We start from the raw sequence: 19761 nt of genomic DNA, 5'->3' as shown, positions 1-19761 counted from the left end.
CCTCTTTTTTTCCCCCATGACCATTTTTTTGGCCAAATTAAAGAGGAATGGTCCATGTATCCTGGGAGAGTTATGGATTTTGTATTGTGCTATGGCCTAAATATTTGTGTCAAATTCATATGTTGAAATCCTAACGCCCAAAGGGATGGTATCAGAAGGCAGGGCCTTTGGGAGGTCCTTAGGTGGTGAGGGCGGAGCCCTCCTGAATGGGATCAGGGTCCTGGTAGAAGAGATTCCACAGAGCTCTCTAACCTGTCCTGCCACATGGGGACACAGTGAGAAGGTGCCGGCTACGACCCAGGAAGAAGAGGGCTTCCACCTGAACATGACCATGCTGGCACCTTGACCTTGGACTTCCAACCTCCAGAACTGTGGAAAATACATTAATGCTGTTTATAAGCTACCCGGTCTGAGATAGTTTGTTATAGCAGTCGGAACTGGACTAGCCACAGAGCCCACCCGACTCTGCGCAACAAGGTAACTTACTAGAAGGATACGGGGTATTCCCATATTTATGAGGATGGCTTTAAGAACTGGCTTGCACATGAAGACGCCAGACAACTCCTGGGGGTCTCCCCAGCAGGGCAATGCAGGCTTCCTCAGGGTCCCAGCTGGAACGAATGTGGGCAGTCACTCGACTCCCTTACTTCACTCTCCTCCTCCAGCTCCTCACCTCCTATCCCGCACTCAGCCTGACCCAGCTGAGCTGTGGCCCCACGTGCACGTCTCCCTACTTGCAGGGTACATTTGAGGGACTCCGTGAGCCTGTGCCACTCACCCAGCATTAGAATTGCCAAGCTTGTATCTTTTTTTTTTGTTAGAGAAAAATATCTGCAAACCAAGATGGATTATTTGAGGAGCACTCAAAGACAGGATAATCTTTCTTTCATAGCCTAATAAATATGGTTGGCATGACCTGTTCTGAGTAAACACTAATTATTCATCTAGTAAAACTTTCATCCTTGGAAACTGCATCTTTCAGTGGAAAGAGTCTTAACATCAGACCGGTCTAGTTTCAAATCCCAGATTCCACGTCTGATTATCTGTGAGACCACGGGCAGGTGTCTGTTCTCTGCAAGCCTTTCTCTGCAATCTGTAAAATGGGTATGTATCCTCTACCTCCCTTTCCCAAAGAGCACTCACAAGGATCACATGCTATAATACATATAAGATTCTAGCATTCCTTTCCCCTAAACCCTCACGGCCTCCTGGAAGGGCTGGATAGACATAGCATCTGTTTTCCAGATCCTCTTCTCCCCAAACCCTTAACCCCCTCCTTCTAAGGGACCCACCGTCTGTTCCAGGAACATGCTCACAGGAAGGCTCTGACACTCCTGTGCAGTAAGGTGGGAGGACTGATGAGGCCTCCCAAGGTGACTCATCTAGGACAGTGTATTGGAAGATGCGCTCTGTCTGGGTCAAAAGCCTGGAAGGTCAAATAGAAAGTGGTGGTCAGAGCACTGATATTTTCAAGACAAGTAATGCAGCCGACATCAGGAGCTCCAGCAATAGTGAGGGGGCCACAGGCACCAAGACCACAGGTGAGGCAGGAAAGTCCAGACTGAAAGTCAACAGCTAAGTGACTTACTGAGACCTAAGGGCCAAGTGGTACAAGTAGGACACGGATGGAAATCCACCCAGGCCTGGGCCGGCATCCAGGCTCCGCATTTACTAGCATGGGAATGTGGGCAAGAGAATTTTGGTTTCTGCGCATCTGTAAAATGGGAGCATTGCCATCAAGTCAGAGGGCTTTCGTTCAGATCAAAAGGGCAAAAGAGCTAAGGAATTTGATCCACGCTGCGCTGCTGAGCTTGCTTGCTGCAAATCGTTGCTTCCTTCTAGGGCACGTATGTGTTTCCCGGGCCGCTGCTGTTCCTTAGGAAGAAACAACTGGAAGAGGCCACATCGACCTTTTCTGGGCTGTGGGTTAGACTGCTTTTGCTTTTCTTGTACTCATCCCACCTCTTCCCCCAACTCTGCCTCTCCACAGCTTGCCTGAGAAGGGGGGCAGCGCCTTTTCTCTTTTATCGAGATGAGAAGCCTGCCTTCTCCTCTCCTGCCCCTGCCCACATCCCACCCACCCTTGCGGCCACTTGGGGGGTTTCCCTTAGTGGCAGAGCTATCTGGGGATAGGCTGCCGAAGTCAAAAATAGGGCAGACGAGGAAGGGAGGCTTGACAGGAAGTCCAAATAAGCACTTCCTCCCACCCACTTTCAAACTTCTGAGGTACCTCAGTTAAAACAGCAGAGAACGAGATAGAGAGGATGAAAAATACATTTTTTTTGAAAAGAATGAACTTGTCAGCTTTGAGGAAATGGAGGAAATGGAAAATATTGCTCCTCATTGTCTCGCATGTAGCGACTGATTCCTACTTTCCTCATGTGTATCCCAGGATGCGGGTGGTGAGGACTGTGTCTGGTGGGGTGGCAGGAGTGTCTCGGGGGCTGTCAGGACAGAGTACAGCCTGGCCTGAGGAAGGGCTGCTGTGGGCTGGCACCTGCAGCCTCCAGGAGCTCTGGTGAGCACAGCCCTTGCACCTCCCAGAGTGGTTGCATGGCAAGCCTGTGCCCCCCGGCACACCCATTCTGAGGCAGGGTCACCACATTCTGTGTCTTAGTGTATGGCCACTGGGTGTGTGGAACTGCCCTGCCCGGGAAGTGGTCAGGGCCCCTTCTGGGCTTTCCTGCTCTACCCTCTTGCGGGGGTGGAGCCCTTTGCCATCCAGAACGACTCCACACAGATGGCGCTTCCACTACCGGCGTCTGAGAATGGAGGGGAAAACTGTCCCCTCCCTGTGAAGGTGACAGCTTGTTCCCTCTATAGGCAAACCTGCCCAGGCCCTAAAGAAATTTCAATAGCAATTCACTCTAGCACCTCACCTCGAGTGGCACATGTGGCCATAAAATGTTGGTGGAGGTGAGGCTGGGGTCAACCCATGCAAGGGCATTTGTCTCCATTGCCCACAGCACCCCATATCGTCAACCTCTCGGGGCCACACGCCACCACTTTTGTCTCTCTCCCCCAGCCAAGACCCTCGCTACAAATCAAATCCGAAAAAGCACATCCTCTTACCCACCTTCTAATGCCTTAGGGGCCTCTCCTAGGAAGGTCAACACACTCTCCCCTCCAAAGGCCTACTTTCCGTTCTCTCCTGATGTCCGATGACAAGTCTCCAGACCCTGCCCCCACCCCACATGCAGAAACTGCAGCTCCCAAGTGTCTTCTGATGGATTGCTTAGCTTTCTCACTCCTCAAATTAGCTGTGAAGAAGACAGTTATCTCCCCACCTGATTCTGCTGTGAGTTAGCGGGAAGAGAGGGGGTTTCAATTCCAGATGGGGTGGGGTGAGGCAGGGGGAAATGGGGAAGGTCCCCGAATGTGGGTTGCAATGTGCAATTCCTACATCTGCTTTTAGTCCCTAAGATAAAAAAATCTGACACCTCACTCCCTACAAGCATCGCTTTCTTGTCCACAAGCTCATTGATCCCACATTTAAAATTCCTATCCCGAGAGCCCCTGCGCCCTATACCAGCATGTTGTTCATACTGTGCGCAGAGACTGTTTGCCCCCTTCCTAATCTGGAGATAATATTCCAAAGCCTGAGAACGCCTCTGCTAACCTTTCCACTTGCTCCTTCGCGAGTCCTGGCTTTCTCCACTGGCTGAGGGAGAGGGAGCAATGGGAGAGGACATTCCCACCCAGGCCATGGCTTTCCATCACTGTGCCGTACCTGCCTGTCTCTGTGCTCTGCTTCACACTTGAAGTCAAGACCGATGCGTGTTAAAGGATTGGTGTGAGTGGGCCCAGCCTTCATTGCTGCAGCGCCCCCTGTGCTGCAGGGGGTACCGGTGGACGGTGGGCGGTACCCAGGGGCTGCGGCTATGCCTCTCCATCTTACAGGCAAGGAGCCCGAGGCTCGGCCCGGCGAGCCGGCCTGCACAGGATCACCACGGTCCTTCTGGCATTCTGAGCCTCTCTTGGGGATGACCTGGCCCTGCCCCCCAGAACTTCTGGAACCCTTGGCAAGAGACAGGAGATGTGAAATTTGCGAGTGTTGGGAAATCACCAAGGTCTGAGGAAGAGGAAAGTCTCCAGGCCTGAGGCAACCCACTTCCCCTCGAGTCACCTGTTCTTGTCTGTTCGGTGGCCCTTCTGAGGAATGAGCCTGTGGTCGTATGGGGAGGGGGCACCAAAGGCCTCGTAGAAAGTGCTGGATCCTCTTTGTAGCTTGTCCAGATTGACAACCTCCCTTGCTCTTCACGGGAAGGAGGCTGATAGAGTAGGACAGAGCGCAGGCTGTGGAGACAGAGCCGGGTTTGACTCCCTACTCCACCTGGGTGATTTATGGAACATCTCAGAGCCTTGAGGTGACAGAGAGGGAAGGACGGGGGCTCTGGACCCAGAGAGGGCGCCAGATGAGACCTGGCTGCACGACCTATTTGCTGGGCACAGGGCAGCAATTAGCTTTACCTCTCTGAGCCTCAGCTTTCCCTTCTGTAAAATAGGGGAGGTAATAGTGTGAATAATTAAATAAGACAATTAGTGGCACGTTTTTAGCCTACTCCCTGGCGCATGGGAAGGACTCCAGGTGTTTCTCCCGTGATGAGTCTCATCTCCATCATCACCGTCATCCACATTTCTCACCTGCCGAGTCTCTCTTCTAAATGTCCTCCATGGATCGTCCATCTTGGCCACATTTATTGGAGAGTTCTTTCAAGGGAGCCTACTTTTTAGCTATACCTTAATTCAATTCTGTGTTTCTGTAGATATTTATCCCCCTGAGTGGGAGTGAACATCATGAAAAAAACCGCTTCTGCTTGTAAGAATGATTTTAAATATTCCTTTCCACAGGTGCTCCGTGTTTGTTTGCTCACAAAGCACACGCCAACACCCCCCCCCCCCGCCAGGTCCAGAATGTCCTTCCTCTGCTCCATTTCCAAAGGCCCTGCTGCAATTCCAGCTAATTCCACATCTTCTTTTTTTTTTTTTTTTTAAGATTTCATTTATTTATTTGAGAGAGAAAGAAAGAGAGAGCAGGGGCACGAGCATGGAGTTGGGGCAGAGGGAAAGGGAGAAGCAGGCTCCCCTCTGAGCAGGGAGCCCAATGCGATGCGGGGCTCCATCCCAGGACCCTGAGATCATGACCTGAGCTGAAGGCAGATGCTCAACCCACTGAGCCCCCCAGGTGCCCCCCACGACAACTTCTTTGACTACCCTACCCCAGAAATGATTTCTCTCTTTCCTTCTCTTTTCAAATAGCTTTTTGTCATTGACCACTATTTTGGTGATTTGAAACCCCAAGGGACCTCTCCCCCCAATGGCGGAGCTTTTGAACGGCAGGCCGTGCCCTGTCGAGCACATTCGTAATTGAGAGCTCTTAGGTCCCAGGCCCTGTGAAGAGCACTTGGCTGGGTGGCCTCGATTGATGACTGGTGCCCCCAGCACCCCGGGCACCACATTCTATGGACCGATTCTCAGGTGCTGGGCCTGGACTGAAATGCAGATCTAGAAGTTCACAACGACCTGGAGAGGCTGGAGCAGGGACAGTAGAGCTCCTTAGATCATGCGTAAGATGGGAACTCTGCGTGGCCAAAGCTACCCTCAGAAAGCCTTCAAGAACGGACCTCCTCAGGGACCGAGGCAGTGGGTGCAACTTAGCGCGATGCTTTCCTCAAGCGTCAGAACTGAGGGTTGTGTGTGTATGTGGGCGTGCAGAGCATTGGCTCAAGCGGAGAAACTGTGTTTAGAGACTGCGAAGTTGCACGAATATATTTGCTCTTATACACCGGATTTGCCCTCTGCCAGGAAGGTCCTCACACTGTGAGAATCGCGGGGTTCTGAGACCAGCTCAGAGAGCAGCAGATGCCCGTGTCCTGCCCCAGGGCTACTCCAGAGAATGTAGTCTTTGAGTAGAAGACACGGGGGAATCAATAGTGACTAGAATCTACGTGGGAAACCACAGCGGATAGAGCCCGTGGCAGCCCTAACAGTGGTCGCTATTTGTGTGCTCTTGATTTTTTTTTCTTTAAGTTTGTCTGGTTAACTGTAGCTAAGGTTTTTGTGTACATGAGACAATTCCTGTTTTCCTACTTTATGGATATGGAAACTGAGACTCCTCGATTTTAAGCCCTTGCGGGAGGTTCCATAGCATGGAAACAATCACATCAGAAGGGAAGCCTGGGTCTGCCCGGTGCGGCCCCTTTCTCAGCCCTGGGTGCCCGGCTCGCTCCCTGAGAACCCTCCTGTAACGCCACCGAGGCAGAGGTGGCTGAAGGAATGTCAACACCATCGTTTTGGGAGAGACTGAGGGATGGTTGGAAAGCATTGAAAGGCCATGTTCCTTACCCCTGCCGTTTGCCGATATGGGAGATCACGTATATTTGAGGTCAACTGTCAAAATAGATTTTCATCTGCAAAGACCCAGCCCAGCAGGACAGCTATATAAGTCTCTGGGTGCCAGGAGTTTTAATGGAAACACACTCGGGCTCACACTGGAGTCTTAAGTCCCCTTCCCTGTTCCTCCCGCGGGGCAGGGGTGGCCAGGACCAGGGGGAGATTACCAACCCTGTCGCTCTCTCTACCTCTCCAGCCCCCGGAGCTGGGCTTCCTTGTTTACTCATTTAGAGCTGAGCAGAGGAAGTGGTAAAGGAAACTTGCTGAGTCGTTTTCTGAGAAGAGACCATATTTGTTCGCAGAGGAAGCCGTTGCTTTCTGGGATCTGGTTAGAGCAGAAAAGACGTGTGCTTCAACAAGGGGGTTCCAGAAGGTAACTGGGACTTGGAAGAGCCAAGGACACCTCTGCGCTCTGGATTTGGGGTTCTCCGTCCATGGGTGCAGCACCCATGCTCCGCTTGTGAGTTTTGTCCCTGGAGAGCAGCCATGGCATTGAAGAATGTGCCCTTTCGCTCAGACGTCCTGGCCTGGGACCCCGACAGCCTTGCAGACTATTTCAGGAAGGTGAGCCTTGCTATTTGTTGATGGTGAGGCTGGCGGCCCTCGGCGGGCTGGGCAGAGGCTTGAAGAAGGAGTCCAAGCAGAACATGAGAGGTGTAAAATAGAGCGGCGGACCTTCCAGCCCCGTGGCAGCCTTACCAGTTGAGCGAGCGCTGTGTAGATAACCGTATATGGCTGAGCATGCCTGGTGATGAGTTCTGGGGGAGAAGGGAGGCCCTCAGTTGGATGTCACCTACGAAGTGCCAGGGCTTTAGTTTGCACTCTGTAGGCACTGCCCCATTTAACACTCTCCAGCATCGCTGTCCTCTTGGCTCAGCGGCAAAGTAAGCTCAGGGAGGTTCAATGGCCCAAAGCCCCAGGGACTGCATGTGACAGAGGCAGGATTCCAGTCACGCTTCTCTGGCTTCAAAGTCCATGCTCAGAGACTCAGAACTGCTGTAACCACTAATGAGATTGAGGCTGCTTAATAGAAAGGGGTGAATGGAGTCCTGGGGTGGGAGAAAGCAAAGGCAGGACGGGAGGGATGGAGAAGGACAAATGATGCCAGAGATGGCGTCTGGGCAGTCATTGCTCATGACCTGAAAGAGGGCTCTTCAAGCCCTTACAGAGAATAGAGTCTCGCTGGAGCTTTAGGAGGGTCTTGTGAAGCAGGCGGGAGAACTGCTATGAGCTCTGGGTTGTGATCGATTGAGATAGCTAGGGAAACTGAGGCCCCTAAGAGGAAGAGTTTCACCGGCAGGGTCAGTGGCCAAGCTTGTGGCAGACCTGAGACAGAAGTGTTACTATCCTGCCTTCTGGCCCTGGAGGGGCTTGCTCAAGGACCCCCGTGCTTGGTCATCTGCTGGGGGGACCACAGGCCACACATCTGCTTGGGCACATCCCAAGCCACATGACTTGGGGACTCTCCATCCCTGTTCAAGGGATAAGATGTCTTGTGAGGGACATCGAGCTTCTAACAGCCCCATCCCTGGCAGCTGGGATGGAATTCAGTTGACATTCTAGATAGTTGTAAAGATGAGATTTGAAAGTCAAGACTTTAGAGGTCATTTAAGTCAACTTTCCATTTTTTCTGGGGGTGGAACAGGGCTCCCTGGGACACATAGACACCTGGGGTCTTTCTAGCACCTCATTGCTCCCCTTCCACCTAAAAAAGAGAGATGTGAAGATGCAGAATCGGGTGTGGCATGAAAGAGGCATAGCCCACAGATCCTGTTATTTGCTGCTTTGTGTGTATCTCGTTTTTGTTCTTCTTTCCTCCAAAAGGTCACAATAAACTTAGGTTTCAGCCCTGTGGGTGCAAAGGTGGTTGGAACAACTGACTTTTGAAGTATTTTTCTTAAATGTAGACCAAATAAATTAGGGCAAGAAGGTGAAATTTGCCGTGATGCTATAAAGTGGCATGCTAGTTCAATTAAAAAAAGGAGAAAATATTGAGAATTGGTGAGAGGATCCTGGGAATGGACTGAGAGGCCCAGACAGGATCCATCTTCAGTGTAAGAACTATACAACAACTTTGCAACTGCAGAATCCATGGGCAAATCCCCACTTAGTGCAGGGAGATGGATGATAGGTCAGGGGTCATTTGGGAAGATGGCCATCTGCCTGAACTGGGGGAAGGGAGAGCCTCCTTCTTGGAGACCCCAGACCCTGGGACACATCTGCAGCACTGGGACACGTTCCTTCTCTTGACATAAAAGAAGAGAAAAGAAAAAGAGAGAGAAAGGAAGGAAGGAAGGAAGGAAGGAAGGAAGGAAGGAAGGAAGGAAGGAAGGAAAACAGAATAAAAAGGATGAGGAGATGGAAGGGAATCTGTGATCTGGAAAGTCCCATCCCCCACAGACTCACATGGATGCCCTTCAAATCCTGGGCACCTTAATTCCCCCAGAGAGAAAATATCAAGTGAACTGACCATGGAGTCATTTGGGGATGGGTCTTGGTCATCAACTATTCTATTCAAAGGATCCATGACCAGGTGCAAAGCAGAGAGGTTGGGCCCCCTTTGGAGACACCTCTCAGCCAGCTCTAGGGTCAGGCTGTTTGTTTGGAATCCTGGCTCTACCACCTGCCAGCTTGGCGACCTTCCCTTCGTGACTTCACCTCTCTGAGCCTCAGCTTCCTCATCAGTAAAATAGGGATGCTAACAGCAACTCCCCTCATGGGATTGTTGAAAGAATTACAGGAGATATGGTGGGGGCAGCATTCAGCAGGTGGAAGGGGGCCAATTCATGTTTGATATTCTTTTGTTCCTACTCTGTTTACCGGCTTCTAGCTGGGGATGTCCATGCAGATCGGCAGACCTTTGTGTCTTACTGTCTTAGATATGTGCAGATCATCCTCTGTCTGGAATGCACGTCCCCGAGGACAGAGGTCATGTTTTGGATTTCTTTAACCCTTCCAATTTCTTTCTTTGGTTTTTTTTTTTTTTTTTTTTTTTTTTAGATTTTCTTTATTTGAGAAAGAGAGAGCAGGGTGAAGGGCAGAGGGAGAAGCGGACTCTGCTGAGCAGGGAGCCCAATGTGGGGCTCGATCCCAGGACCCTGGGATCATGACCTGAGCTAAAGGCGGATGCTTAACTGACTGAGCCACGGACACCCCTAACCCCTCCAATTTCTTTCAACTTGGCAAGAGAGCATCCCTGGGCCGTGCTGTGGCGAGGCACTGGATCAGAGCCATTTCTAATCCCAGCTATGCTCGCAGCCCACTGTGTGACTTAGGGCAATCCCTTCCCCTCTCTGGGCCTCAGTTGTCCCATCTACAACACCAGGTACCTGCTCTTAGACCACTGCCTACCAAAGCTGGGTGCTCATAGAATCCTCTATGTGCTTGCTAAAAATACAGATTCTAGCCCCCAGACCCAGGTATTACTGGATCAGAATCAAACTTCTAGGGGCGCCTGGGTGGCACAGCGGTTAAGCGTCTGCCTTCGGCTCAGGGCGTGATCCCGGCGTTATGGGATCGAGCTCCACATCAGGCTCTTCCACTATGAGCCTGCTTCTTCCTCTCCCACTCCCCCTGCTTGTGTTCCCTCTCTCGCTGGCTGTCTCTATCTCTGTCGAATAAATAAATAAAATCTTTAAAAAAAAAAAAAAGAATCAAACTTCTAGGGAGGTCCCAGTCTGCGGGGCTATCTGTGTAAGTAGGGTCAAAGTCGGCAATCTGCAAAATCAGAGCTTTATCTGACAATGATGACAATGAATGATGAATTAAAGGCAGCTCAATATTCCAAGAACTACTTCTACCCCATTGCACGGAAATAGAAAGGAAGCCCATGGTGCCTCAGATGTTGCTCAAGTTCACCCCGACCTCGAAATCAGCTTTTTCTGAGCTTTCTAACGTTTCTCCCACCCTTTCAAGCCATGAGACTACAACAATTATATTCACTTTTTAGATTGATCGACCATTACAAAAAGATCATGATTTGCCCCCAAAAGAAGGCTGACCAATTGTGAGCCTCACACTTGTGATGAGAACCAAAGATTCTCCAGGGCAAACATTTCACCTTAAATCCTCCAGTCGGAAGTATCACATTTGGAGGTATTTCAAATGCAAATTCTTAGGCTGTTGAATACAAGGTGAAACAGAAAACTGATAAGATTGTCAATTGTTGTGACTCTTTGGGAAAGCAACCAAGATCATTTCGGTTGATCTTATAACCTATTCTGAGAATCCAGCTTAATTTATCTTAAATTGAGCAAAAATCTGTGTGCAGAAGGATATCCATGATGTTCTTTCTATATTTTGGTCTGGATGGTGTATTAAGGCACACTTAAATTTGTTCGCTTTGCTTACTATCGGTTATCCTGTTACTAATGAGAAGGGGAACATTCCTGATAGAAACATTAAAGCCTTGTTCTGATGCCCGACTGTCACCTCTGTCACCGGCTACCCATGGATCTCAGCCAAGTTACTTAACCATCTGCACCTGTGGCTCCCTCTGGAAGATGTGAGGATTAAAGACTTAAGATCAGTTAAAATACCCAGAAGAGCGACTGTTAGATAGCGAGCTCTCAATAATTACCAACAGTTTCTATTACCATTAATGGAACAGCAGTTTGGTAAACAGCCTAAATGGTCAGCAATCAGGGGGTAATTAAAGAAAATAATGTTTAGCCTAAGTTTGTGATAACATGAGGCAAGGCCTATATTATCATTTTAAGGTAATTTTAAGAGAAAAATTTAGGATAATAAGATTAAATGTGAGTGATAACCTCCATTGTGTTTAGAGATATGCTCAGAATAAAGCACTGTAGGAAACACATCGAATGTTCTCCAAGGTTGCCTTTTGGCGGTGACATTGTCTTTGGCGGTTGCTATTTATTTTCTTTTCTCACCTCTTCTCTGCGTGCCTGAGGAGCATGTGGCCAGACCTTGTAGACTTGGAGGCACTCTCTTTCTGTAGACGTTGGCCCCAAAACCTTAGACAGAGGCAATTTCTCCATTTCAGAGAGTCCCAAGGGGCAAGTGAAAGCAGAGCTGAGGTAGGGATGGGGCCTGTCTGCTAGACATTGGGGGGAAGGGGGGTAGGGGTCTGGCTAGCCACAAGTACCACAAATTGCTAAGCTTCGGGGGCAGGCAAGTAAGGGGAACCAATGGCATGCACCTGTCTGCCACTGACAGCACCTTCCCCTCTTCTTTGCAGCTGAACTACAGGGACTGTGAGAAGGCAGTGAAAAAGCATCACATCGACGGGCAGCGGTTTTTGGTAAGTGCTGGCCAGTTTGACACACTGAGACCAAAGCCGTTCCACATGTTAACCAATTATGGCAGGGCCAACTGGTCTACCCTGTACCTGGGGATGCTCAGGATCAATGCCCATCTTCAGAATCCCCACACAGCCCTTTGCCATCTTCTGAGGTTTTGTATGGCCCCTGCTATCATCACCTCTCAGGATCCTTCTATTCAGGATACCTCCCAGGTCTTTCACTGATACCAAGGCACATTCTAAAGTCGAAATATAAGGAGGAATCCAAGTACAGTTCACACACACACGCACACCTTGAAAATCTTTTCAAATGCCGTCTATACTTTGAGAAGCCTAAGGGGAAAAAAGACAATTTGGGAGAACAGAAGATTCTTTTTTCCCATCTCTCATTCTGGAGTTCATACTCACTGAATGGAATAAAGTGTGAAATCACCCTCATTATTCATTACATCCCTCTTTCTCTCTACCAAATTCACATAGTTGGTTTTTGGCCAATTAAACACAGATGTGATAGGACTCTCTCTACTCTATTATATTGCAAAGAACTTTAATATAATACTAAGATGCGGTCGTTCGTGAGGGACTAAGCCTTTGAATGGAAAGAGATGATGTTCTGACAGGTGGGAGGTGGCTGGGAGGTGGTCTGAACATTTCCCTGAAATGCCGCCTTTGCCTGTGGGCGAGACAGATCCCGGCTGTACCAATCAACCCCCTTCCCATCTCATGCTTCCTCGCCCTCCAAAAAGAAGTGGGAGCAAGACTTCAAAAGTCTCATGAGTAGATGCTCCCAAATTGGGTTTGGAGTGAGGAAGGCAAGGTAAGTTGTGTTTCCCTGCAAGGTGTGGTGAGCCGCAGTGAGGTCAGCAGCCATGAGACTTTGGGTTTAGAAGGGGCCAGAAAGGCCATAAGCTCTAGCTTTCTGCCTGGCACTCCAATCCATTTCCTGTATTACATCCCTGCCACTAACATCTGCTTGAATTCTTTTAAGGATGGGGAGCTCACTATCACACATAGTCATCTGCCCCTTTCTAGGCAGCTCTTCAGTTTCATGCTGAGACCGAACTGCACCCTGTTGGTCTGAGTTTGCTTTCATGTGCCATGTAAGACACGTGTATTCCCTGTTTCACCTAAGTCAAGCATGAATTCACCCATCCACTCACTTCACAAGCATTTTCCTGGGCTCCCTTTACATACTGGACCATGCCACATCAGGGAAATATAGAGATGACTAAGGGGTGATTCCCGCCTTCCAGAAGCTTGTTTTATGGCAAAAAAGTATCTTTGGGAAGTCTCCAACCACCCCGTTTGCAAATGAGGAAATGTGTACAGAGGTGTGATGTTAATTTTCTAAGTCCCATACCTAGTCATTAGACTAAAGCACACGTTCAATTTATTTTAACACTGCATGAGTTTTTAACAACGTTATTCCTTCACACTGAGCCTTGAGCCTAGGGAATACCTGGAGTTTTGCTGCTGTTGAACTTGCACATTAGTACTAAATGTAAATATTTCCTTCTGGTGACTTTACCCCTGAGAACTGAGATCTGAGACTTATTAGTGCTGAGTGGACAGGGAGTAAGACCTCCTTGAGGGTGGTCCTGCTTGCAGCCCTGATGTTCTGGGTCACCTGGAGCAAGCACTTGCCTTCTCTGAGCCTCTCTACTCTCCTCCTGAGCAGGAGCACGTTGGACTGGGTCACAGTGGGTGACAATCCCTACCAGTCCCCACAAAACTCCCTGTGGAAGCTCGGGTCTGCTGGGACAGGGTTGTTTCCATGGCAGAGAGATGCTATCCGAGAAGCTGTCTTCTCTGCTCCCGCATCCAGCACCTGTCATTCCCTGGTGACCACCGCATATTCTGCTCATCGTGTGAGCAGGAGGAAGTGGAAAGAAGGGCACTAGGAACCAGGAGAACCGGGAGCAGAACCTGGTGCCTGGCCCCGCAACTGGGGTATTTAAAGACAGCTCCTGCTGAAACTCGCCCTCCACCCCAGGTGCTCTGGGTACCAAGTGAGCTCTGAGCGGAGCTCTAATTTCTCATCCATTGCTCCTGGTTTTGTAGTATCGGGGACCATTCTGCTCCTGAAAGCAGCAGTGAAGTCCGCATTCTCTCTGTCTCTCTGTCTCTATCTCTGTCTCTCTCTCTTTTTTTGTTGTTGGGGCTAGTAGGTCCCTTGCATCTGTGTTGCTGCTATTTGGGTTTCCCAGTGAGAAGAGAAGGACCTTGTCTGGGGGGAAGGGGGTGCCATACTTCCAGAAGGTTGAAAGAGAGGATGAATAGTGTTTGGATCTGTGTCAGTTAGGAAGGCATGTGGCTGCCTTTAACAGAAACCTGACCACAGTGGCCTAACCAGGCAGGGGTTTATCTTTCTCAACGATAAGGAATCTAGAGCGGGCACTAGGGGCTGGTGAGCTGCTGAACGCAGTTATCGGGAACCCAGGCCCCATCTCGCTTACGGAAAACGCCTATGGCTTCTGTCCGAGTGGTTGCAGTTTGGCTAAGCCACCTCCAGACCTCACATCCACACGCCAGTCAGGAGGAAGGGGGCAGGGCAAAGAGTAAAAAACAAAAAGTGCGTGGGAAGTGCCTCCCCTTCTTTTCAGGAAAGTAGTAACTTTTCCAGAAGTTCCATCCAGTAGACTTCAGGTGATCTCTCACTGGCCCCAACTGAGTCCCAAGACCTCTGCTCTCTGCTGGGAAGTATAGGGCATTCAGTATTCTGGACATGGCACATTTACTGCCCCGAACGAAATCCAGGTCCAGTCAGTAAGGGAGCAAGAGAGAGCGGATGCTGGGTGGGCAGGCAGCAGCGCCCTCACGTTCGCCTCCCCAGGTAGAGCCCATCTCGAGGACACACTCAGTAGCTAATCGCGCTCCTGCAAAGGCACCAGTGATGGTCCAGGTAACCCAGAGTGGCCGGAGGTTTTAGAAGGAGGTCGAGGAGGGGTTACATCACACGGCAGAACTCTCTGAAAATCCTGTTTAAACAGCTCTCATCTTTCCTCCCTGTTCCCTAGAGGCCTTTCTCTTCCCTAACATCCTGCTCCTGTGTCTCCAGCCAGGCTTATGTTCACCTTCTCCTCCACACTCTCGCTCAGATGCCCTCAGCCTACGTCCTCAACGAGGCCCAACACGAGGCAGTGGCCAGCCACCCCGTATGCAGCCACCAACCCCCTGGCAGCCCCCAGGTAGCCGTCACTCACCATGCCACTCTGAACAGGAGTCTTGGCACATCCCGGAGAGGGGCTGGTGACGGAATAAGGAGCAACCACTGCTTGGGGATGTTAAAACGAATAAGAGAGGGACACCTGGGTGGCTCAGTCAGTTAAGAGTTGGCACAGTCCGACTCCTGGTTTTGGCTCAGGTCATGATCTCAGGGTCTTGAGATTAAACCCTGTGTCAGAGTCTGTGCTCAGTGTGGCGTCTACTTAAGACTCTCTCCCGGGGCGTCTGGGTGGCTCAGTTAAGCGTCTGACTTTGACTCGGGTCATGATCTCAGGGACCTGGGACTGAGCTCCGTGTCAGGCTCCTCGCTCAGCAGGAAGTCGGCTTCTCCCTCTCCCTCTGCCCCTCCCCACCACCGCCCCCCTCAAATAAATAAATTAAATAAAAATAAAATATAAAAAGAGAAAGGTTAAGAAGCTTGACCGAAAGCCTGATTGTCTCAGGACTCTGGGCAAACTCCGGCCCCAGCCCTGCTGCCAGGTCTGCTGAGGGGGCTGGGTCAGACCTGCACCCAACAGCCGGAGCAGATGCACCCAGTGGACTCAGGGCTAAGATGCCCCAGCCCCTGCCTGCCGGGCTCAAAGGGGCACATGCCCAGCTCTTCTCCATAGGCGGCCAACCACCTGCCAGGAGGCTCCCAGCCCAGAGCAGGAGCAGAAGCCAAAACTAACCTCTGAGAGCCAACCAGATGCCGGCTTATTATTATTTAGAATTTATTTTCATGTGAACTATTCACATAAGGTTTATTACTCACAGAGGGAGTGTCAAGCCCCAAGCCAAGCACGTGACACACACCATCGTATTCAGTGCTCACAATCCCTGAAAGGTGGCCCTTATTAGTATTATGATTCCTATTTTACAGATAAGGAAACTGAGGCTCAGAGAGCTTAAGAGTATGCCCCAAATCAGACTGCTGTTCAATGGATGAACCAAGATCCAAACCCAGCCTGTCTGACTGCAAAGCTTCGACCCTAATGACCTGTTTTCAGCCTCGGTTAGAATGTCAGTGGATAGCTCAATTTTTAACTTTTTAAGGGACCTCCACACTGTTTTCCAAGTGGCTGTACCAACTTGCATTCCCACCAAGAGTATAAGAGGGATCCCCTTTCTCCACATCCTCTCCAACATTTGTTGTTTCCTGCCTTGTCAATTTGAAAGAACGATTACACAACATTTGCAGCAACATGGACGGGACTGTAGGACATTAAGCTAAGTGAAATAAGTCAAGCAGAGAAAGACGATTATCATATGGTTTCACTCATTTATGGAACATAAGAAATAGGAAAATCGGTAGGAGAAGGAAGGGAAGAATGAAGGGGGGATAAACAGAAGGGGGAATGAACCATGAGAGACTGTGGACTCTGGGAAACAAACTGAGGGCTTCAGAGGGGAGGGGGGTGGAGAAGTGGGATAGGCTGGTGATGGGTAGTAAGGAGGGCACGTATTGCATGGTGCACTGGGTGTTATACGCAACTAATGAATCATGGAACATTGCATCAAAAACTGGGGATGTACTGTATGGTGACTAATATAACAAAATAAAAATTATTAAAAAAAAAAGAATGTCAGTGGATCCCTTTCTATGGCTCAGCATTAGTTCCATGGAAAGTGTGCTCACCCTCTTTTCTGTTTCTGCTGTAGGCACCCTGCCTCTCCTGCTCTGGGGCACCTTTTTGTCTCACCCTTCCCACGCCTTTCCCCTCCAGCATGGGCCACCGGGTCCCTCAAAGGGATCAGATGTGAGAAGAGGGAAGTTTACAAGAAGAAAATTGACCACGGATGCCACAGAGCAGGGCTCCAGCCCCAGCTCCATCACCTACAAGCTGAAATTCCCCTAACATCCCAGAGCCTCAGCTTTCTCACCTATAAAATGGGAACACTGATGGTTCCTAAATCACAGGATTGACATGAGGGTTAATCAGGGTGTGAGTAAGACAGAACCCCAGAGTCAGTTCTTCACGAATATGAGTTTCTTTCTCCTTTCCCCTCTCTGTTCCCTCAGGAAAGCCTCTTTATTGCATCCCCACATCTAGAGAACGCTACCAATAACCCTGATGAGAGGGGTTTTGGGGTGTGATGGTGGTGTAAGGGCCCAGACCCCTTCTCCAGGCTGGCTTCTCACAGCTTCTCCATATGGAAACTGAGAGGGACCCTGAAGTCTGGGGTAAGAGCCTAGGGAAGAGGTCGCAGTGTGACCAAATTCAGCCCACAAAACAAGTTGCTTGGTTCCACAATTTGGCTCTCATTGTATTGTTTGCTTAACTTAAAATTATTTGTCAATACTTCGAGCTCAGGAAATGTCACCTAAATTCCAGATTTGGGGATTCCCTTTGAAAAAGAAGATCTGGCCACACCAGGCCCGCAGGCGTTTTATGCAACATCTAGAAGCTGTCGCTTTGGGTAGGTGGGGGGAGGTGGACTCTGGTTTGCTGCAGTCCCCACTACTCCATTTCACACCTCACTCTACTCACCCGGCCCAGGGCCCTTCCTGTGGGTTGTAACTCTCCCGTGTGTCTCCATTTCAGAACCTGACAGAAAATGACATCCAGAAGTTCCCTAAGCTCCGAGTGCCGTGAGTACTCCCCCTGATTGCTTGTGTTTTGGGGAAGAGGGGAAGTAGCCCAGGGAGCGCTGAGACCCTTAATCTATGACAGTTGGTTTGAACTAGAAGAGTGAGCAGGAAGGGGAGAAGCAAGGGCAGGGTACGGGAAAGAGAAGTTTCATGATAGGTTGAGAAAAAGAAGTAACAGATTCAGCCCAGCTGGTGTGTTGGCTGCTCTTGCCAAAGACAAGCCCGACTGGGGACCGTGTTTTCATTTCCTCTCTCCCAGTGGGGCGGCTTGGGCACCAGAGTCATGAGATCTGCCTCATGAGGGCATTGCACCAGATCGGTGATTGCTTAAGCTTTCTGGACCTCAGTTTCCAGCTCAGGAAAATGACAGAGTTGGACTAGGTGCCGAATGGCAATGGACATCACTCTGGCTGTCAATACTCATGGCTCGAATGGCTACCAGGGACACGGTCCTGAGAAGAATCTCCAGCAAGGGGGGCATGATGCATGACTAAGGTACCACCTGGTGCTGAAATGAGATGCGTCGCGCCCCTCGTGCCATGTGTGTTCATCCCTCTAGTAAAGGTCTCACATACTCGAATGCTTACCGGAGCCAGGTGGGTGATACAAATGTGGAAAATGGGCCAGGTTGAAAAATATGAAGTCCTCTCCATTTCTCTTTCATTTTACCACCTTAGGCTAGACTATGGGTATGAAGAAATATTTCTCCACTGTAAGAAAAATAATAGCTCAAGTATGATGAGAAAAGAGGTCATCAACACAAAGCCTCACTGTTGGTGAAAAACTAGGGAGTGGTGGAGACTGTGGCAAATCAGGATGATATTTTCCATCCCAAGAGAGCTGCAAGTACTCGGCTCCAGTCCGTAGGGACCCAATGATACCCAATCTTTGAACTTATCAAAAGTCACTAGAAATATCGATTTTATGTAATATATTCTTAATATACATAATAAGCACGTAGTAAAATATATCTTTGTAATATACACGTACCTGGCCTTGAGTGCACTTGGGTTTGCATCTCCTGGTCCCCATACAACACTAATACTTCATTCATTTAAAGAACTGCTACTAGATGCCGATATAACGTGTCAGGCCTTTGTTCAGGGGCGGAATCCCCATCTCGGGACACTCACATTCTAGTGCGAGGGTCAGATATACAAAGCAATCCTACTACAATTATAGCAATGATAATGGGGCTGTGGCTCATGCAGGTACACATTCCGTGGGGGCGTTGGAAGGCAAGAGTCACTTTCCCCACGGCATTCAGGGAAGACTTTGGGGAGGCGGGGAAGCTAAGGTGGATCTTGCCATACACCAGGAATTGTCGGATGAAGACTGGGTTGACATTCTAGGAATGACATTCTAGGAATGCCCTGAATTGCAAAGGCAGGGCACCAGGGAGTTGAATGGAACTGCAAGTCGGTCAGAGCTGGGCGCACACAAAGCGAAGAGGCCACTGTGACTGGTCGTGAATGAGAAGGGTCCGGGGAGCTGTCCTAAGGAGCCTAAGAGGGTGGGGGAGGTGAGGGCCCCAGGGAGAACAGGGAGATCAAACTGGTGTCTTGGCTTTCTCCAGGGCCGGGTAAAAGATGGCAGGGGAGGGCCCAGCTGCAGGCAGGGAAGCGAGCTAGGCGATGAGGGGCAGGACCCCACTCACGGGATAGGAGCCTCAGCGAGGGCCATGGCCCTGAGCACACAGGGCGGAGGGGACTGAATCAGAGCAGTGGAAGGAAAGAGATAAGGAAGGCACTTGCAGCTCGGAAGATCCTTTTTTATCGTAAGGCGGAGCTCACTTGATGCCTGCAGCTATGCTGGAGCGTCTGGAGAAGGAGGCGGTGAGAAGGGTTGCCAGTTAGTGTGGAAAGCGGATTGTAAACACTCGTGTTACGGGTGCAGTAGGGGTGGGGCATTTCTTCAGCCATTTGAAAACGGAAACAAAATCCCCCTCCAATACGTGCATGTGTGCCCCGGACAAGCTAGGAAGCTGCCCATGAACGTGACGGTAAATGGGGAGGAGGGGGGAGGCCTCTAGGGAAGGTCCGGCGGCCGGATTCGGTGACCCCCGCAGAGTTACCTGCCCTCTTGGCAGATGTGAAAAGCAAGCACCGATCCCAGCTCTACTTACAAAGAGCTCTGTGCCTGGGATGAGTCCCTGGTCCACTCTCGTTTCTGGGTCTGTGAAACAGAGGAAGGTGGTGGTGGAGGCTCGCTCTGCTGAAGGGTAGCATTTCAGGTATGACCAGGCAGACAGGAGAGCTTAGTGAGCGGAAGTGTAGGCTCCGAGGTCACACTGCTTGAGACCCAGTTC

General features: G+C 50.1%; 1 protein-coding gene across 5 annotated transcripts in view; it reads left to right on the top strand.

Annotated features, from left to right (window-relative positions):
• Positions 1-6645: 6645 nt before the first annotated feature.
• Positions 6646-19761, top strand: part of LCP2 (lymphocyte cytosolic protein 2) — a 44250-nt gene continuing 31134 nt past the window's right edge. For 3 of the 5 annotated variants that reach the window (XM_057312314.1, XM_057312313.1, XM_057312315.1), the window contains exons 1-3: positions 6646-6957; positions 11594-11656; positions 17407-17453. In XM_057312314.1, coding sequence (XP_057168297.1) covers positions 6880-6957; positions 11594-11656; positions 17407-17453 — 188 coding nt within the window. In that variant the 5' untranslated portion in view covers positions 6646-6879. The remainder of the gene's footprint in view (positions 6958-11593; positions 11657-17406; positions 17454-19761) is intronic. The other 2 variants (XM_057312317.1, XM_057312316.1) reach the window with 1 other exon arrangement.

This window comes from Ursus arctos, unplaced genomic scaffold (assembly GCF_023065955.2).
Source record: "Ursus arctos isolate Adak ecotype North America unplaced genomic scaffold, UrsArc2.0 scaffold_15, whole genome shotgun sequence".
Taxonomy (NCBI): domain Eukaryota; kingdom Metazoa; phylum Chordata; class Mammalia; order Carnivora; family Ursidae; genus Ursus; species Ursus arctos.
The sequence above is the reverse complement of the archived record's forward strand: the minus strand, read 5'-3'. Positions and strand labels throughout refer to the sequence as shown.